General features: G+C 45.8%; 2 protein-coding genes across 5 annotated transcripts in view; both read right to left on the bottom strand.

Annotated features, from left to right (window-relative positions):
• capn5b (calpain 5b) overlaps positions 1-1,421 on the bottom strand; it is a 42,481-nt gene extending 41,060 nt beyond the window's left edge. Inside the window, exon 1 of the mRNA XM_070983884.1 lies at positions 1,292-1,421. The gene's annotated coding sequence lies outside the window, so the exon portion shown is untranslated. The remainder of the gene's footprint in view (positions 1-1,291) is intronic.
• A 4,070-nt stretch (positions 1,422-5,491) lies between these two features.
• On the bottom strand, positions 5,492-17,706 carry cul5b (cullin 5b). 4 transcript variants are annotated; one of them, XM_070983048.1, is made up of 19 exons: positions 17,652-17,706; positions 14,902-15,011; positions 14,708-14,807; positions 13,650-13,808; positions 13,390-13,531; positions 12,615-12,760; positions 11,306-11,386; positions 10,575-10,668; positions 9,704-9,834; positions 9,340-9,447; positions 9,179-9,243; positions 8,952-9,084; positions 8,738-8,869; positions 8,524-8,647; positions 7,906-8,081; positions 7,508-7,669; positions 7,294-7,412; positions 6,690-6,813; positions 5,492-6,524 (listed from the first exon to the last, which is right to left on the bottom strand). In XM_070983048.1, exons 1-19 carry the CDS (start codon positions 17,673-17,675, stop codon positions 6,330-6,332), a joined length of 2,325 nt encoding a protein of 774 aa, XP_070839149.1. In that variant the 5' UTR covers positions 17,676-17,706; the 3' UTR covers positions 5,492-6,329. The 4 variants fall into 4 exon arrangements, with proteins under 4 accessions (XP_070839149.1, XP_070839146.1, XP_070839148.1 ...); XM_070983045.1 differs by having other exon boundaries at positions 10,530-10,668; positions 13,650-13,826; positions 17,652-17,696; XM_070983047.1 differs by having other exon boundaries at positions 13,650-13,826; positions 17,652-17,696.
• Between the last annotated feature and the right edge of the window lie 1,203 nt (positions 17,707-18,909).

The following is an 18,909-nucleotide window of genomic DNA, read 5'->3' as shown; positions in this document are numbered from 1 at the left end:
CATTTTATTTTGATATCGTGAGACGGGGGGGGGGGGGGGGGCAGCTACGCACTCATTACTGGAGTCACGCTTAATCGTGACAGCAGCACTGCACTGGTTTTCTTCTGCTTTCTATTGAGAAATGATGAAGAAATGACCCATTTCACAGGTTTAAGCGGTTATTTATCTTATTTAAGTGCACTACAGTTGAGGGATGGAGATGCTGATTAGCTTAGTCTGATAAGAATTTATTTAAAGCTTTATATGGAAAACAACTGCTCTGGTTTAAGTCTTAAATTGGACTGTTTATATATGTACAGAAGTGGGGATCAGATAATAATAAAGCAGCCACTGCTGAAAGTTGTCTGATGATTTATCGTGATTTCAGACGCTGAACAAACCCCCTAAGACCTGCTGGAGTCTCAAGACTCCACTTTTCACACCATTATCCCTGGTAAGCAGCCTAAACCGGGCTTGCACATGGGCAGAGACTGTTAATGTGCATTCACTCTGCAGAACAATACACCTCTGAAATGATTCATTTAACGAGCCGCATGCAGGAGAGCTGGCTCACAGTCAGACAGAGGCAGCGAAGGCAGGAGGGTCCGAAACCTCAGAGGAGCAGGAAACACAACAGAAGTCCCTGTTTGATTTCACATGACACCAAAACTTAGAAGAGGAGCCATCATCCATCCCTGACAGCGATGTTTAGTCAGATTATATTCTGTTTTCTGTTAGCAAACTCTGGGCTTGAAGATGTCACTGCTCCTGAATGCTAAACTGATGTTATTTTCAGACATGGCTACCATATTGATTTTTTTTTTTTTTCTTTAACTGTGGTTATATCTTAATTGCACGTTATGATTCTGCAACCAGGATTATTTTTTTTTAGTGTGGTTTAGTGACAGCCCCACCTTTGCCATACCCAACAGACGTCCATGAATATGTAATATGAAAACAAGCTCAGCAGCATACAGATGGACCGTCAACAGCGGCTCTGACATCCTATATATGCCGCTATTTATGCGCAAAGTAAACGCGTTCAGTCTCTTTCACAGCGGTGTAACGCGGCGGTTTGATGGATATTTCCTCGCACCCCCACCATCACCTCACGTTACCGTCTCAGCAACCCCGGACAGAGAGGCCACAGCAATCACAGGGCTACGGTAAGTAAGTAATAGGATCTCGGATCTCCTGAGACATAACAAGCGGCTTCGTGCGGCTCGCCGACCGCCGCCTCCCCATCTCCGGCAGCCCTTCAAAGCACCTGCCTACCGGGAAGCAGTATGAACCGGTTTCACGGCACGGTTACCTGAACTGAGGCCTCTCCCGTGCCAACGTGGTTCTCTCTCGGGTCCTCCTCCGGGGGTCCAGCCGGTCCGGCTCTCACTCTCCTGGGGCTGCTGGGATTCCTCACCACGCTCTCCCTGGTCCGCTGGCGGAGCTCCTCTCTCCTCTCCTCACCCGAGCAGCGTCAAGCTGCCGCGGAGTATACAGCGCGGAAACAGGAAGTGCTGTGCTCCTAGTTTCATAATAAAGTTATGTAGTTAAAAAATGTAATGTTGACGAGTGTATTTCCACTAACTATTCGATGTCGCAGTATTTAAAGCGACTATATCTATGCGTGTTGTGATAAAATCGAAATTCAATGATTATGCGTCACGAAAAAACAGTGAGGAACCCATACAGATTGCTAACTGCCACTAGACTGTTGTCCGTGGAGTTAGCTTCTTTCTGCTAATTGCTTTGGTTTTTCATCCCACATTACACTTTTGGTTCACTTTAGTCTGTCTTTGGCAAAAAAAAAAAAAAAAAAAAAAAGTTCCAAAAAAACTCCTTAATCTGGCCCGCAACAAATTCCGTCAAAAGAAAACGTTAGCAACTAGCTAACTGGATAACCTATTATTAGTGTAGCACTTCGCAGCTAACTTAACAGTCGGACATTTTACTCAGGAGTTAGCAGAGGCTAAAAACAGAGCTAAACAAACGGTGACACTCACCAGGTGGTCAGAAACACACTAATGAATGCTAATGTTATTCGGTAATCACTCGACGTGCAAATGAACAGGTAACTTGGATAACAAGTCTCCCTTTTCAACTTAAAAGCTAACAGTATTAGCTAACAGTATTTCTGCTGTTTACAGCTTGTTTCTGCTGCCCGAAAGTGGGCAAAAGGTTCATTTATATCAGTTATTAAACAGTGTTATCGATAAATTAAAAGATCGTACCTTACTCTGGAAAGGTCTAAAGTAGATATAAGAATTAGTAGTAGTTTAGTAGAAAGTAGTTTAGTGTTGTGATGCCATTTTGTTTTTGGTTTTTTTTCGAACTTCCGTTAGGCGCACACCTTAACAAATGCGTTTTATTTTGAAGGTTTAAAAAGGAAGCACTACATTTGCTATGCCTGTACCTGACAGTGGTCCTCAGATCCCCCGCGAGAGGAGGATGCGCGCGGACTGATTGGAGGCGCTCGCGGGAGGGATGGGGGGGAAGGGAGGGGAAGGGGGCGCTGCAGACGGCGCATGCGCAGAGCCAAGAGGACTGCTGTAATCCCCTTTGTCACAAATAACAAGAGGATGCGATGTGCCGTAATCAAGACAAACTATCCGCCTAATTACAGCCTTCCCGAGTCAGCGCTGCCTGCACGTAACACCTGAGAAGATATGAAGAAAATTAAACACATAAACTGTTTTATTTTAGGTTTCTGTTTGAGAAATACAGTAAAAACAAAATGAGCAGGAAGCTTCTGGATGTGGGCCAAGATACACTGGTCAAATAGTGCATAAGCATATTAATACAATTTGATATCAACATGTTACCTTTTAATTAGGCATACCTGTTTATTCAAAATGCATGAAGCAAAACACCAATTTTACACTGACAGTGATAAAAAGTTTACCTTAAATTAAAAATGATTTAACTTTTTTTTTTTCCTGAAAGTTCTCAGAGATTTTCATCATAAACCTCAAATTCTACAAATAATACTTTTAAAACCAATAAGAGTGAATGTAAAGGTGTTAGAGGTCAGATGTTTCTGTCCTCCCATCAGGGGTGTAGGAAGTATGTAGATCATTTAAGTAGAAGTAGCAATGTCATACTATTGAAATACTAACTGTAAAAGTTCAAAATGTAACTTTTAGACTATCAAAAGTAAAAGTAGTCATTATGCAGAAAGAAGCAGACATTAGCGATGTCTACAGGTGTGAAACCCAAACAACAACCGTTCAGGTTGAAGGTTTTCTGCAAACAATCAATAAAATATTGAACAATTCTACAATGAAAACATTATCAATCAAACCGCATCACATCAATCATGAAGAGGTGGACTAAATGTTGTCCTATTGCAGGTCAATATATTGGCTGATGGGAATCTGTGTATTGATATCGATTAACTGGAGGTGAAGTCCTGACAGAGGATCGATATTCATGTTTTCCACACTGAACCTTCAGCTGCAGCTTCACTCAGCAGAATTAACTGAGGAGCTTCAGACATGCAGGTAAAAACACCAGCAGGCGAGACCATGCAGAGCTCAGGTGAGGGAAAGACAACTGGAGCTCGTTTCCGCTTCAGTTCGGTGCAGCACTGCTCTGGCGCCATCTGCTGGTCAGCCACCGTTAATACGCTCCTCTTGTCTCCATGAAGAGGAACATTTAACTTGTAAATATCATTTATACTGAGCACTGCTTCTCTTCTCTCTGTGGGTGGACTCCTAGGATCACTGACAAAGGATCAGAGAGTCAGTCATGTGATGATGTTTCATTAATATCATTTTTATTAAGACTCTATTCAAGTGAATTATCTCTTTTAAGGCCATCAGAACCCATAGCTGTTTGGGTTAATATTAGCCACACTAGCCTCATAGCAATGCTGGTCTGTCCACACTTAAACATCTTATTAACTGCTGGACTGATTGTCATGCTATTCAGTACGGACATTCGTGGTCCCCAGAGGACGAATCCTGCTGACTAATGAGAATTATCAGGTGGATCAACTCAACATGTTTAGTACTACAGACGTTCAAGCTCCCCAGGGGATTAATGCTAATGCTAATGCTAATGCTTCTAGTGGTTTCCTTACTTTTGCCACCAGCAGGTCAAAGTTTCCTCTTCGACAGTTTTGGTGCAGAATTAAATCTGCTGGACCGATTGTCTTTTTCATGACATAAGTTTGGTGATAAAACTGTCTGTCCAGTTACGACCACCACCAACACCAGCAGAACTGATGACAAACCAACAGCCCGAGCTTTACACTGTGGTTTGTGCTAATTGGCAAATGCTAGCATGCTAACAAGCTAAACTAAGACGTTGACTGTGGCAAACATTACACCTGCTAAACGCTAGCATGGAAGCATTCAATTGTAAACAAGCCACCGTGCTGACATGAAAATTTATCTTAAACTCTTGTTTTTCTACTTCAAGGTTTGCAGATTTCAGCGTTGAGCCTGTTGGTCTCTGAGGAAACAGCTGATGTGGTTACTGTTCACCTGTGAACCACCTGCTGCTGAAACAAGAGCAGCGTTCATTCAATTAATGGAAGAAGAAACAAAATTATGCAAGATGAAGAACAGCAGACTGTAGAACTGGTAAATGACTGGTCCCATTGACGGTTGAGGACCATCTGTCCTCAGCTCTGTCCTCACTGCACACACTGTCAGAGCCGGCTGCTCTCAGGCCTGATGGACTTCACCTGAAGTCGTCGGTCCTCCTTCAGCGTCACTTTTACCTCATATTTCAGTCAAACTGCAAGATGCTGATGTTCATGTCAATGAGTTCTTTCCTGCTCCAGTTTAATTTTCTTTTTTCCAGTTTCAGCCTATTTTAATCTCACTGAACAGACACGTTATACGGGTTTGTCAGCCAGGCTACCGTTTTGTCTTTATGCTAAGCTAAGCTAAAATAAGCTAAGCTACGCATCCCAGGTCAAACAGTAGTTTAGTTAGTGTATTAGAAATATAACTGAAGTATAGAAAAGTCACTGATTGTGCTTAAAGTATGTTTGACATGTACTTTGAAAAAGTCTAATTCTGAATAGATTTCAACAATGAATATACTCATTCTGCAGTACTTAAATGGTTTTTCATAGTACTTTATTGTAAGTGTATTATAAGTTGTACTTAAGTGTACTTTTAAAAGGTGTACTAAATTACAAATACTTTTGATAAATTGTACTTTTATAAGTCTACTCATTTTCAGTCCTTTGTAAAACATGCTTCATTAAAGTGTAGTTTCATTTCACTTAATTTGAAGAATATTTAAGTATATTTCCAACACACTGGTGATATAGTACAATTGTACTGCGAGTGTGTTTTGAATGCTGATTAATCCTGATTTTCTTTGGTGTACCTCAGTACACTTAAAGTGAAAAAATATCAGCATAAACTCAGTGCGTGTGCAGGTTTACCTCTGCGGTACTTCAGGTCTTTAGAATCGGGGTCGTCGTCCTTTACGTCTCTTTAAAACAGAGACGATGGGACGCTCCTTCTCCCACTCAGACGAATGACGAGCCTGCGTGTCGTTTTATAATAAGGTGCTGTTTATTTCATCATTTCATTATTCACATCTCACGGTACACTCTCCCATACCTTTGAATTGTAGTATTTACCATGTGTAATACTGACCTCAGCCTCTGCTCCCTGCAGAGAGGACAGTCGTCTCAAACACGAGCTCCACCCCGCCTCTGTCTCTGGGTACGTTTGGTTGAGGGAAACCGATTCCAGATTATAGACATGTGCTGATTCTTCCCCACTTGCACCTTTTTACCCAGAAACAGAGGCTCGGCGGGGTTTGGAGTTGGCTCTATGTTGCTTTCTGGTTCAGCCCTGCAGACTGTGAAGTGCTTTTCTGGCTCTATAAACACTGAATGTCCAGATGAAGTGTTTGATCACTTTAACTGCAGAGAGTCACAACAGCATCGGGGCCCAAACCAGCCCACGGCGTCGCCCCCCAGCGCTGAGGGCGGCGTTTCGATCTGGTTCTGATGGTCTGGGTTTGACGTGGATTAAAACTTTTCCTGCCAGCATGCCGTCGCAGCCGCTGCCCAGAGGAGACGACGTGGTCCACAACAGACCATCGACACTGACAGCCTCATCTGGACAGCAAAGAAACCCCCTCCCACTAAAAACACTTAGAACCACTTGGTGAAGACTCCCACTCCATTTTTTTCTTTGTACAACTTTAAGGCAGGAAGTTCCACTTTTTTTAAATAGGTAGGTCTCAGTCTTAAATTCATGCCTCCCTGCACAGATTGGATTTTTTTTAAATAGAGGACGGGGAGCCTGGAAGTTTCCGAGAGTCCATCAGGCCTGATCCACTGAAACCAAAGTCAACACGGGTCCTCGTGGCGGGCCGTGCTATGCCATGTAGATGAAGGTGTTTATATCGGTCTCATCTCGCTTTATGTACTTGTGATCTATCAGCCACTCGATCTGCTCCTTGATCATCTTCTTCTGTGGTAAAAACATGTTCTTTAGGATCTCCACCAGCTCCGTCTGCAGCTGGGCGTTGTTGATGCGCTTCCTCATCTTCATGATCTGGATTATGGCCTCCTGGACGTGGGAAACAGGAGAGAGAGATGGGTTACACTGCAGCCTGTGGCTCTATGCAAACATGGCTGCAGGCACCACAATGGGAAACGGGAGGTGAGAGCGTTCATTCACAGGAGGAGGTGTTGCATAACGGAGGGGGGAGCAGCAGGGGCCCGTGCTCCTTACCTGCGTTCTCAGTATCCTGAGCTGGACGATGCCCTCGTTCTCCTCCTCTCTCATTCGCTCTGTGGTGAGCTGCAGCCGACCAATCAGGTTGATCTTCCCCCTTTTCTGAACCTTAGAGTTTTTTCTGTAAAGTTGAGTCACAGCACAAGTTTACAGTTTAAGTATTAAAGCAACAGTTTGTGAGCCCGACTGGCCGTCTGCTCATGTCCAGTCTGTGTGCTAAGCTAAGCTAAGCTAAACTAAACTAAGCTAAGCTAAGCTAACCAGCCGCTGGATGTAGCTTCAGATTTACTGTACAGACATGATTCAACCTTCAGCAAAAGAGAGACTAAGAGTTTCCCAAAATGTTTCTATGAACCACCTCAGTCAGGTTTTATTCCTCTTTAGGTAAGAAAAAAATTTGAGCTTCATTTTTACGGCTGTGTTTAGCCGTAAAAGCCCGTCGTTGCGTTCAGCAGTAACAGTTTGATGGCGGTGCGTCAGAGGATTTAAATGATTAATGAAGGGACCTGCTGTGCGAGCCGGTGCGTAAAATTACAATCTGTGTATCAACGAGTGCACAAACACTGAGTATGCTGTCGTGAACGTGCTGACTTTTCCTTACATGAGAGAAAACTCCTGGTTGACGTAGAATAACGTTCCTTCTGCGAAGTCTTTGGGCGAAGACACCACGGGGTCGTACGACAACACCTGCCGCTTGAGTTTGGGAAACGCCACCAGAGACTGAGAGTGAGGAAAGCAGTGAAAATGATCAGATCAATAAAACAAGCTAACGGCAGCTAACGGCGGCTAACGACTGAACAAATGTGCTCATTTACCCAGAGAGTGCGCCGCAGCTCGGCGTCCGGCAGCTCGGTGGCGAGCTTGAGGTTTTCGAAGCTGATCCGCTCTCTGGGTCTCTGGTTCCAGGCGAACAGCACAGCCAGCTGGAAGGTGGTCACCTCCAGGTCGTACTGGCCCACCTCGTTCTTAAAGGTTATCTGGAGACAGGACATTTTGTTTAGGCTCTCAGGTTCTGCTACAGAGAGACCGAAACACAAGCGCTGTGATCCCAAAAATGATTGATCGGAACCCTCAATCAATCAAACCAAGAAGTCTAACGTCTGACAGAAACTCATAGAGATCGTAGACCTACTGAGTTTTGTGCTGTGTGTGTGTGTGTGTGTGTGTGTGTGTGTGTGTGTGTGTGTGTGTGTTTCACAGCTGAGACACTCACGATGCCGTTGGACATGAGGTGATGCCAGTGAAGCTTCCTGCCGCTGTGGTTCTTCTTGTAGAAGTCCTCCACCTCTGGTATCAAGTCCTCCAGCTCTGTGGGCAGAGAGACGAAAACCTTCTCGCTGCTCCTCGACCAGGCGCCAGCGTTCAGGATCTTTATGTTGACCGAGTCAGCTGAACACATGAAGGCATCTCAGTTAGCGCCCGACAACCGCTAACGGTTAGCACGTCTTTCAGTGACAGTCCAAAACAAAGACAACTCTGACGTTTAACTTCTGTCCAGTTTTATCAGTTCTTGTGAAGAGCTGCATTAAAGGAGCAGTTTGACATTTCTGCATGTTTGCTTTCTTGCAGAGTGATTGATGACACGCTCGCGCCTGCACAGTAAATATGGAGCTGGACCCAGGAGACGGTTAGCTTAAATTAGCCTGTGTCGGGAATTAACAAACGAGGTACAACACGTTCATTTGTGAGCTTGAGTGGTGTCAGCTGGGGCAGAGCCAAGCTAGCCGTTTCCCCCTACTTCCACTCTTTATGCTAAGCTAGGCTAACTGCCTGTTGGCTCTAGCTTCGTATTTAGTGCACAGACGTGTGTGAGCTGCACTGCGCCTCTCACCTGGTAAAGCAAGCTTGTTGTGTTTATGCATCTCTTTGAAAGACTGGTTGAGGTCCTCTGACACCTTGATGTCCTGAAACATCCTGGCCAGCTTGTTGACATAGTCGGCCGGCATTCCGACTTCCTGTCAGGACGCACGACAGCACAGGTGGGCAGTTTTTACAGGTGAACAGTAAACGTTAGAGACTCTCAGACACACGCCACCTGATCTTACCCTGAGCCACTCCACCATGTTCTCCTCGATCTCGCTGTCTGCCGAGATGTCCAGGATGAGTCGACGTGTCAGGTGGGCTTTGTGGTAGCGCATGAACACGTCTTTGTTCTGGACGTACTTCAGCACTAACAGCTGCAGACAGAGAGGTGATTACTGACGGCGTTACGTGACTGTGTGATTAAAACAAGGCCTGAACAAAGTCCCTGACACGCACCACTTCCTTGAGTTTGGCCTCGATCTCCTCGGAGGTGAGCTTCTTGCTCAGCGGGGTCTTCCTCAGCAGCATGTCACAGTAGTTGGCCAGCAGCTCTGGACACTTGGACTCTGGTTGAGTTTTCAGACCGACCCTGTGAACACAGGAGAGGGAAACTGGTGCAGTCAGACTTTTCTAGCGTCAGCATCAGAGCGCACGCTGCCAACCACAGCTGGAGCTTCTCTTACCCTTTCTGCTTCATGGGGAGCTCTAATTTAAATATAGTGGCATCGTTCACGACAGCTTTGTATGCCTGCAGAGAAGTTTGAAAACAGTCAGGTTAAGAGCATCCTGTGACGGTCGTGTCTTACGTGTTGTGCGTGGACTCGTTAGCTAAAGCTGAGCTCACTTTGTCTCTTGCCGTCAGGAAGCGTGGGTCGTCCTGAAAGGCCTCTTTCACCAGTCGACTGAAGCGGTTGAACAAGGTCAGCAGCTGCTCCACATATTTCTCTGAGTCCTGCATCAAACAACAGATGATTGACAGCTGTGACGCCTGAACAGCGCCCGTTGAGAGTGTGTCAAGACTCGTTAGCAGGCGAGCAGAAAAGTTAGCATGGACAGCTAAAAGCTGCTTTCGCTAAAAGTTCTGGGTAAATAGTTGGAGTAGTTTGCTAAAGCAAACAGTGGAACGGTTAGCCACATTAAGCTAACTGCTGCGTCTGATTGAAAACACTGCTTATTTGACATCCAGACATCAAGTGTGTGACACTCACAGAGGTGATGGTCTCTGCTGAGGCCACCATGTCAGCCAGGCCGGCGCTCATGATGTGCTCCTCCAGGTCCTTCAGCATGGGCTCGATGCCGCTGGGCACTTTGTCCATGAGGGAGAACATCAGGTGCAACTCTGCCACGGAGAGAAAGGCCACGTTACCGCTTCTACAACAACAGTAACTAAACCAGCAGAGACACTAAAGGTGAAAAAAGATGCTGAAATATGAAATAACGAGGCTGATGATCAGCTGCAGCAGCTCAGAGAGACTCTGCAGGCTTCCTCAGAGCGCAGCCACACAAACCAAAGCAGGACCTGAACCGAAGTCCTAACGCTGAGCTTTCATTTGGCAGCTGCATAATAGAAGCAGCAGAAGAAGAAGAGCTGCTTTAAAATCCATTACTGTGGACGCCCTTCATCCATGCATACACACACACACACATTAAATGATAATAATGGGTGGTTTATGCAGCCCAGACACCGAGCAGACGTCTTAATTATAAAAACAGAGAAAACACTTCAGTCTAACTTTAAGATGATTTATTACAGCGTTTTCCATCTGAATCATTAATGATGCATGAGCTCATTTTAAGCGTCTGACCAATTTCAACTGTTTGTAACTCTGGCAAAGTTCTGTCAAACTACTTTTATTTAGACAACTTTGGCAGAACTTTGCCCTCTTCTGTTAGATTAAGAGTATTTCCATTCAGCACCGTCCTCAGGCATCATCTCACACTGCTTTCAGACGAGAGGTGGCGGCACACGGACGCTCTGCGGGCGTTCGGATGCCGGGCATGAAGGTTTGGTCAGGGCTATTTCCTGGTGCAAACCTGAGCTGGCTGAGCCTTTGGTGGGAGCGGTCCTGCCGTACTCACTCTCTGTCTCGTTTCGTTTGATCATGCCTGGACACTCGGCTAAGATGGTCTCCTTGAATGACGTGACGAGAGCGTTGACGCAGCACTCCATTAGCTGGGAACAGAGGGAGGACAGCACAGCAGACATGCGTGAGACAGAAGACTTTGGGAAATGCAGATCAACCTGCAGCAGACACAGATACAGACAGTGAGCACAGGTGTTGGTCCAGGTCTCTCTGTGGAGACGTGATGAGACCAAACCTGGCAACCTCGCTGTGACGACACACTACAGGAAGACTGTTGACCAGCAGATAGCACACAGCTGAGACTGCAGGCTGTAGATTTACACGATGCTTTGAATTAAGACTAAACAAAGGAGAGAAGACAGCAGCTGGATTCCTCTCGAAAAGACCAAATTTAGCCTTATTAAAGGAGACGATACTGTTTGAAAACGTTATCTAGAGTGTGGATGCATCACTGACACCACCATCAGGATGTGATCCTCTCTGATGAGACAGAAGGCCTGTCCTCTGATCATGCAGCGCTGTCTTATGACGGGAAATTGGTGGTAAATACAATAAATACAATTAAAACAGAGTGTAAATGTAAAGACTGAAGAAACTGGGGTGTAAACTTTCTAAAAAGACAGAGGACTCTGATTTCAAAGCTTTCTTTTTTCTTAGCTTAATCGTAGGACAATCAAAATGAGACAAGCCCATTGGACAGACGGCGTCCTGCTGGCTGATACTCACTGCTTGTACGGAGTTACAGTCGCGTCTCGTCTCCAGGTATCGCAGCGCGCGTTTCTCCTCTTCCCTCAGCTTTGAATCAGCCTGGTGAAAACACACATTTATCCATCACATAAAACACTCGTCACGTGTTTGTTATGTGTTTCAACATACAGCCTTTATTTCTGCTTCAAACCGCAGAGGAGAGGCAGAGCTGAGCCCTCTGAGAGGCTGCAGAGACATTCAGCAACAGTCCCCCTGATCTGAACTGACTTAAAGTCCTGAGGTTTGACCAAACTGCGAGTGAGACGGGACGCTCGGCTCATGCTGAGCTTCAACAGACACGATGCTTCGGTTTTGTTTGAGTAAGAGAGACGAAGTGAAGAAGAGAAGCATGAGATCAGCTCCAGCAGCGGATCACACGGCCGCTTCGTCCAGCTGGATTATTTCCACGATCATCATCATCATCAGAAACTGGAGCCTCGACTGAAGTCTCCACTTTCTGCTCCGTGCTGTAAAAGGTGACGGCAGCTCTCGTCTGTTATCAGGAGACCATGGGGGTGTTTTCTCTGAGCAGAGAGCATGCTGGGAGCAGCAAGTAAAAACTTCAGACTGCGGCCATCACAGCATTTCAAACATTACCAACTGAGCAGCAGCAGAGGCTTTAAACACGTTTCTATCTGTATTCATGGCGTCATTTCCCCTTTTATAGAGAGAGGGGCTATGAAAGAACATTAATCAACAGAGAACATGTGTGAAGGTGTTTCGCCTCTTAAAATTTCAGTTTGTGGGCCATGACTGACGAGATTAGCATGTGTCATTAGCTCTTCGTCATGGTGGCCACACTCAGCAGCGCAGCATCGTGAGAAAACACCCAAAAACGGCCCAAAAGGCATTTTTCTCGTGCATCATTAGAAAAGGAGCAGCTGTACAAACGCTGAATGCATTTTTCTGAGCTCGTGAACACTCTGAAATCACTCCTCACGTGATCAGAGTTTGATCCAGTAAAACCTGGAGAAGAGCCGGATGACTCAAATGTTTCATCTCATTCATGTGTGAAGAAGTCAGCGGGCATGAGAGGAGTTCTGCTTTCACCTTCTGCTGCTGACTCGTCAGATATAAAGGACCACCGTCCCTAAAAACTCGCCTCAAACGTGGTTCTCTATGACTTTAAACGGTCATAACTTAACGAGCATTAATCAAGGCTAAAAACATCTTCATGTGCAGTTTGTGTGTTCTTCAAAGCAGCCAGAGGGAAACAGAGAAACCTCTGAGGTGGAATAACCAGAACCGCTCCAGCTTCTTATTCTGATGCGTCCTCAGTCATACTCACGTATTTCATGTAGTTCTGGACTCCATTCTGCTGGAGGTAGGCGGGCGCCTGCGTTCTGTAGAACCTCTCTGTCGAATCCATGTAAGCCTTCTCGAAGTTGTCCCTGTAGATCTGCAGCTTGTCGTCGGGGTTGGAGCACAGGTTCACTGCTCGGACGCAAAAACACAGAGCGGTCACAAAGACACGTGAGAGGTCAACGCGTGTCTGCAGGCTGCGTGGACAGACGCGTCTCCTTAGAGTTCAACATGTGGTGATTAGGAGACCTCAGCAAGGAGGAGAGATGTGAGCTACGACTGGATATAACAAGGCCGTCCGTCTAAATCCTTTGTACTTTCACTATGAAGGACACGAGGGGTTATGAGTTAAATGTCCTCATGCTGCTGCGATTAAGCGTAATCATATTTACTGCAGCTGGAGGGGCTGCGGTGGTGGAGGGGGCCGCAAAAGCACTTGATAAAAGCTTCACTTCATGCATAGAATTTTTGAGAGTTAGCTCTTTGAAAACACCTTAAATGCCATTCAGAGTCATTAAGGACGCTTTAGGACAGTCTGGAGACACGAGCTGTTCTCATGAACATAATGAAGGTTTACTGTGCGTAGGGCGGCTGGTGGAGCTGCCTGTGAGGGTTCAAACTGTAGGATTACAGGAGGTGAGTCTACTGCGTTGAACACTGGCTCAGAGCAGAAGAAGCTCCTTCCTGTGGACGCTCGTGGTCCTCTTAGCCTGGCAGAGCGCAGGTATTCCACCTGTGACCCATGTCTCTGCGTTTCTCACCGTAGGACTCTCGCACGCCGATGACCAGCTGGGAGTCGAAGGCCTCTCCCAGCCTCTCGGCGTGGACCAGCTTCATTGCGCTGTCCTGTAGCCTGTTCTTAATGTTGGAGAAGATGGACTCGTTCCAGGTGTCCAGCATCAGCTGAGCCCCCACAGAGAGGACGGACAGAGACACCAGTGCGTCGTGTTAGTCACAGTATGATGATGGCACGCATGCACATGCTAAAGAAAAGCCTGCTCCTGCTCCTGCTCCTCCTCACCTTGCGGACGATGCTGTCCTCCACGTTGGACTTCTTGTTGCTTCCCTGCTTGCCCATCAGAGTGATCTCCAGCTGGCAGAAAGGCTTCGGCAGGATGTCGCACTGCGTGAAGAACTTCCTCCACTCCGCGATGTAGGCCTTCAGCAACGCCGTGTCGTCCTGGTGACTCAACACACGCTTAGAAAGAGCGGGAAACACAAGACTGATCAACACCTGCAGAATCTAACGCACAGATAAGAACCAGAGGAACATGAACGACGGTGAGAATCAGGAACGAGGCTCTGAACGAACGGGCCGACGTCCACGTGAGGAGCTGAACCCCTGCAGCTCACACAGCGAGAGAGCACGTTCTGCTTAAACTACCTACATCAATCAATGCTGAAGCTTTGGTGCCACGATCCCAGATCAGGATTTCATTCAAGACCCGGACAGAGCTGCAGCTGCAAAGCCACCAGAGGTCACATGATGAATACGATCAAAATGTCTGCATGGAAGCGCGCACGCAGACCTTAAACTGAGCGAAGCCGTCAATGAACTGACAGACGTGATTAATAAAGAGGAAACTTTGGGGTGAGGCTTTCAGAATAAAAGCAGGACATTACATTATTACGTTTCTGAGGAAGGTGATGCAGTGAAACAGCCACTGTGCACAGATTATCTCTAAATACATTTCCTTTCATCTGCATTATGCACCATCAGTCAAACAGGACCTGCAGTGTTCATTCATATTGATTTCAGGGCGTCTGATGGTCACCCTGCTGTCTGCAGCACAGCATTACGTTGAAGAACAAATCACATTTTTTCTCCATATGACACTGTGAAAATGCAACATAGAGGTGAAAAAACACGTCTTTCCTTCATCAGCAGAAGCCTCAATAGACCAGAATGCAAAGCGGCGACCGGACATTTATGTACGTTCACCTTCTGGTCAGTGGAGGCAACAACTTCACACTCTTTTCTGGGCGATTTGTGTTTCTACTAATCAAGAGTGAGAACATCCAGCAGCCTAGACATGAAGCAGCATCACTTCAAAGATCCCGTAATGATTCTGGTCTTACTGCTTGTGCTTGTTTGATGAAGTCTAGGATGTCCTCTTTGAGCGCCTGGTGGATCTTAGCTGGACCTTTGTCGTCCCACAGGCACACAGCATGGACGTCTCTGCGGAGGCAAAGAGGACAAATGATGATTCCTCACAGATTCACAGCGTCGGCTCCTGTTTGCCCTGAAAGCAGCTGGATTAGGGGAAACTTACGAGAACAGGTCAAACCACTGCTGTTTGGTGACCGACTCCTGCCGCAGCAGCTTCAGCACGATGGGACGCATCAGGTCCCATTTATCCTCAAACTGAAGGGAGCCTTTGTTCTGGAAGCAGACAGGAGGGACATCACTGCATTATGCACAGACTGTGAAGATAATGGTAATAACTGCCAATATTCTTAGTGCATATGTTGAACTGCACTTTAGGAATGCTGAGAAAGAACAGAGACTTGCACATGTCTGTGTATTTGTACAACGAGTACAGTTTATAAAAATACTGTTGCCTATATATAAATAGATCTTCAGATGTGTCCACAGCTCTCAGGAATCTCCTGGCAGCGTGAGGCACCTCCTGAAACCTTTCCAGCTTCTCCTGTATCTCAGCAGCACAGTTAATGGCCGTGTGTCTACATGGCAGAAATCCAGTGTGAGCTTCACTTCCTGCCTGCTCTGACACATTCCATCATCTCTGCGTCGGACAAATCCTTTTCTGCTCTGCTCTCATTCACTCTCGTTTCCCTCGGTCTTTGTGGACACTTCGCTGACCCCGCATCATGATTTCCCTCACAGCGCAGGCACTTGGCTCGCTCCTCATCTGCTTTGCCCTCCTCCCCATAGCAATGACCCTTCCCACATCTCCTGACTCCTCGACAGCAACACGTCCACATTCCTGACTGCAGGGACATCTGAGAGGAGCTCTCTCACACGGCCTCACCTCATAACACACGTACACCATCTGCAGCAGCTCCCCTTCAAAAGTCAAACACACCACATCTCTGTCCTCTTCCTCCTCCTCCTCCTCCTCAGCTCACACACACCTCAGCCTCTACTGACAGTCATGTACCCCTCTCTTCATCTCCAGCCGTGCTCATCTCTCTCTGAGGCTTTGCTGCACCTTCAGCGATAACCATCCCACTTCCTGTAACTCCGACCGAGCGCATGTCTCCAAGTTTTCCTCTGACAAACTTTCCAACCACACATGGATCCTTGAATATTCCGTCTGATCGTGTCTCCGCTCTCAGATAAGCCCTCTTTTCCCTCTTTTCCCTCATTTTCCAACTGGACTCGCTTGAACAACTACTTCTATTCCTTTTACCTTCAGATCCTCCTCTGTCCTCATTTTCAATTTCGCTCTCCGATTCCAGCTCCGACGACACTTTCCCATGGGAAACAGTTCAATCATCATGAGTCACATTCCTCTGTGTTTGTGTTTTTTACTTTAGCAGCATCTTTGCTGTACTGCAGTGGTAAAGAGATGTTGATGTTTCCCTGTCTGTCTCCTCTACCAGCTCTCTAAAACGAAGGCACATTTGTCTAATTGATGCCGTAAATTATCAGGGATCTAACAATAAATCAGCATCAGTAAAATGACGATATCACACATTTCCATTTAACATGGCATCTGTTCTGTTTCTTCTTTAAGAAGCCTGTGAGAGTTTGCTTATTTGCACTGCACTCTAGCTTTGCGATATCAGATTAAAACAAGCTGCAAAATAAGGTGCAAGCGTTGAATTTCTGCTGTATTTAGTGTTGTACTGTCAGAACATGGACAAGCAATAGTCCATCAGAGGCACTTTAGTGTTACAAATGTCCACTGGGGATGGGGTGAGAGGCGACCATCCCCACTGGAGAGAGGTACTGTTTACCATTTCACACCACTGGTGCAGCTTGTGATGAGTTATCTTTTGTTACAGAGCAGCTTCGGTTATTCTGACGGTTACCGTTGCGCCACATTTTCACATATTGTTGAGTTCTGTTGTAGTTTCCTCATCCATGGCTGAGACATCCAGACCACTTCACCAGGGCTCGTTTCCTCAGGCCTGACAGCTGTCTGCACAGGCTGAGCGGTGCATGAGTTCCCCTTCAAATCACTGGATGTTTGCTGAATTTAAGGGTTTCCAAACAGACAAACTTGCATAATAAATCAAGCTCTGCCACATGTGAAAACTAAACAGAGGACCATGAAGGTGACAGCAGTGTGACAGTGCCATCATGATGGAGCAGTGCAGGGACAGCAATAATTAATGCTCCAGCTATCAGTGCAGATTAGACAACATGCATGTTTTGGCACAGCCTGTCTGCTCATCCTGCACATGCAGTTTCTCTTTTCCATGCAGAAGTCGTGTGTTTTGACTGAAATGCCATTCGTCTATTCCCGGTACACAGCTCTGCTCTGTCACCTCCCCTGTGCCTCTGTTTGACGATATGAGCTCAGACTGATTCAGACACAGTGCTACAGGCTCCTGCCAAGCAAAGTTAGTTAGCATGATAGCAGCTGAGGATTAACGTTCACTTAATGCACACAAACTAACACGACAGTTGCCTTTAGCAGCCTTTAGCATGCATGTTAAAGGGCTGCTCAGCTGCAGATCCTGTTCCCTCAGTGACAGATGATATGAGATTTGCAGCTAACGCACACACAGATAATAGTTCAATTTTAGCGCAGATTAAGCTAACGATACGACCCGGACCCTTCATCCGTCTCCCCCCGTACCTGCCTCTTTCCTTCACATTTAGCTGTGTTGTAGCTATTCTATTTAGCCAGCTAAATCACTGATAAGTAGCTAATGTTAGCCAGATGTAAGTTAACTGCTCCCCGCTAAAGTCAGCGCTAACGGCCCGGTCGTGTCCGGGCTCCCCGTGCTGCTCGTCGAGGTTAGAGCTGAACGCTAACATCGCACCACGCGAGTGACAAGCACTTCATCGAGCGTTAAATACAAATAATTGAATTGGAGTGGGTCTTACCTTTAGCAAATTAGACGTCGCCATGTTCCCTCAACTTATCCTCTCGTAAAATCTCGCGTGAGCTCCACGCAGCAGGAAGATTAACCTTATCTCATCGCTGCCTCAGCAGCGTTTCACTTCATTATCAACAGAAAGTCGTCACGAGAAAATAATAGATTTTAATAATAATAATTTTATTGTTAAAACCATTATTTTTGTTTTCTCTATTCAGTTCAGTAGCCCTCTGTCAACTGAACATACTCTTTAGATTTTATTATTGTTGCATATTTATTTGAAAGTCAGATTCGTTGTTTAGGCTGAATATTTCACTGTCAGCCTAAACACACTCTGTCTCTGAGAGGCGACAAAAAGTCAAGGTTGTGTTGAACTGAGTGTTTGATAAGTTCAGTGTGTTTCTCTGTGCTGTGATGTGGAGTCGCCACAGACAGCTGTGCTCTGTGTACCTGGACAGCACTACAGCAGGATACCTGAACTGTAAATAAACAAATTGACTGGTCCCTAATTTATTTGCTTGTTTATTTATTTACTTGACTCTTGGTAGTTTCCCAAGTTTGTTGACATTCTTTCAGCAAAAGTTATCCCGTGACAGCCAGAATGAATCAATAAATCAATTAGATTATCCCCAGACAATTAATAAGCACTAATTTTTTATAGTTGCCTCTTTTATTCTACCTTTTAATAACCTTCAGCACAATGTATCCCATATCATCTAACCTGAAGGTCATGTACACGGAGAACACTCTGTAATACTGGAGGCCAGAAAACAACATTTGCACAGCTTCAAGGACGGTTATTGTGTCTTACAATCAGTGTGATGTTTGTTATCATTCTTCCTCTGTCTGGATATCCCGGACAAATGCTTTCTCACACAAACAAGAAGGATTTTAACCTTCATATGAGGATAAGACGGGCAAACAGAGGGGATTTCATGGCAGGCCAGACATTTCTGAAGGCTGAAATATGGAAGTTAGAAATGGAGGAATAGTACATAGGAAGAGTACAGTATTTACCCTACTGGAACAGAAGAAGCCTGTAAAGTAACTTACAATTGAAATTGAATAAGTGAAGTACCTCAAACTGATCTTGAGCAGCGATGGAACATAAAGTACATACACACTACAATTACACTGATTATACTTACATATTTTTACTTCTGTATCACGCTCACTGCAGGACTCTTACTTGTACTACAGTATTTTACAGCGTGGTATTAGTACTCATTCGAAGGGTGTGAGTACTTCCTGCACCACTGAACTGA

Source organism: Chaetodon trifascialis, chromosome 16 (genome assembly GCF_039877785.1).
Source record: "Chaetodon trifascialis isolate fChaTrf1 chromosome 16, fChaTrf1.hap1, whole genome shotgun sequence".
Lineage (NCBI taxonomy): Eukaryota > Metazoa > Chordata > Actinopteri > Chaetodontiformes > Chaetodontidae > Chaetodon > Chaetodon trifascialis.
This window is presented reverse-complemented; position numbering and strand designations above follow the sequence as displayed.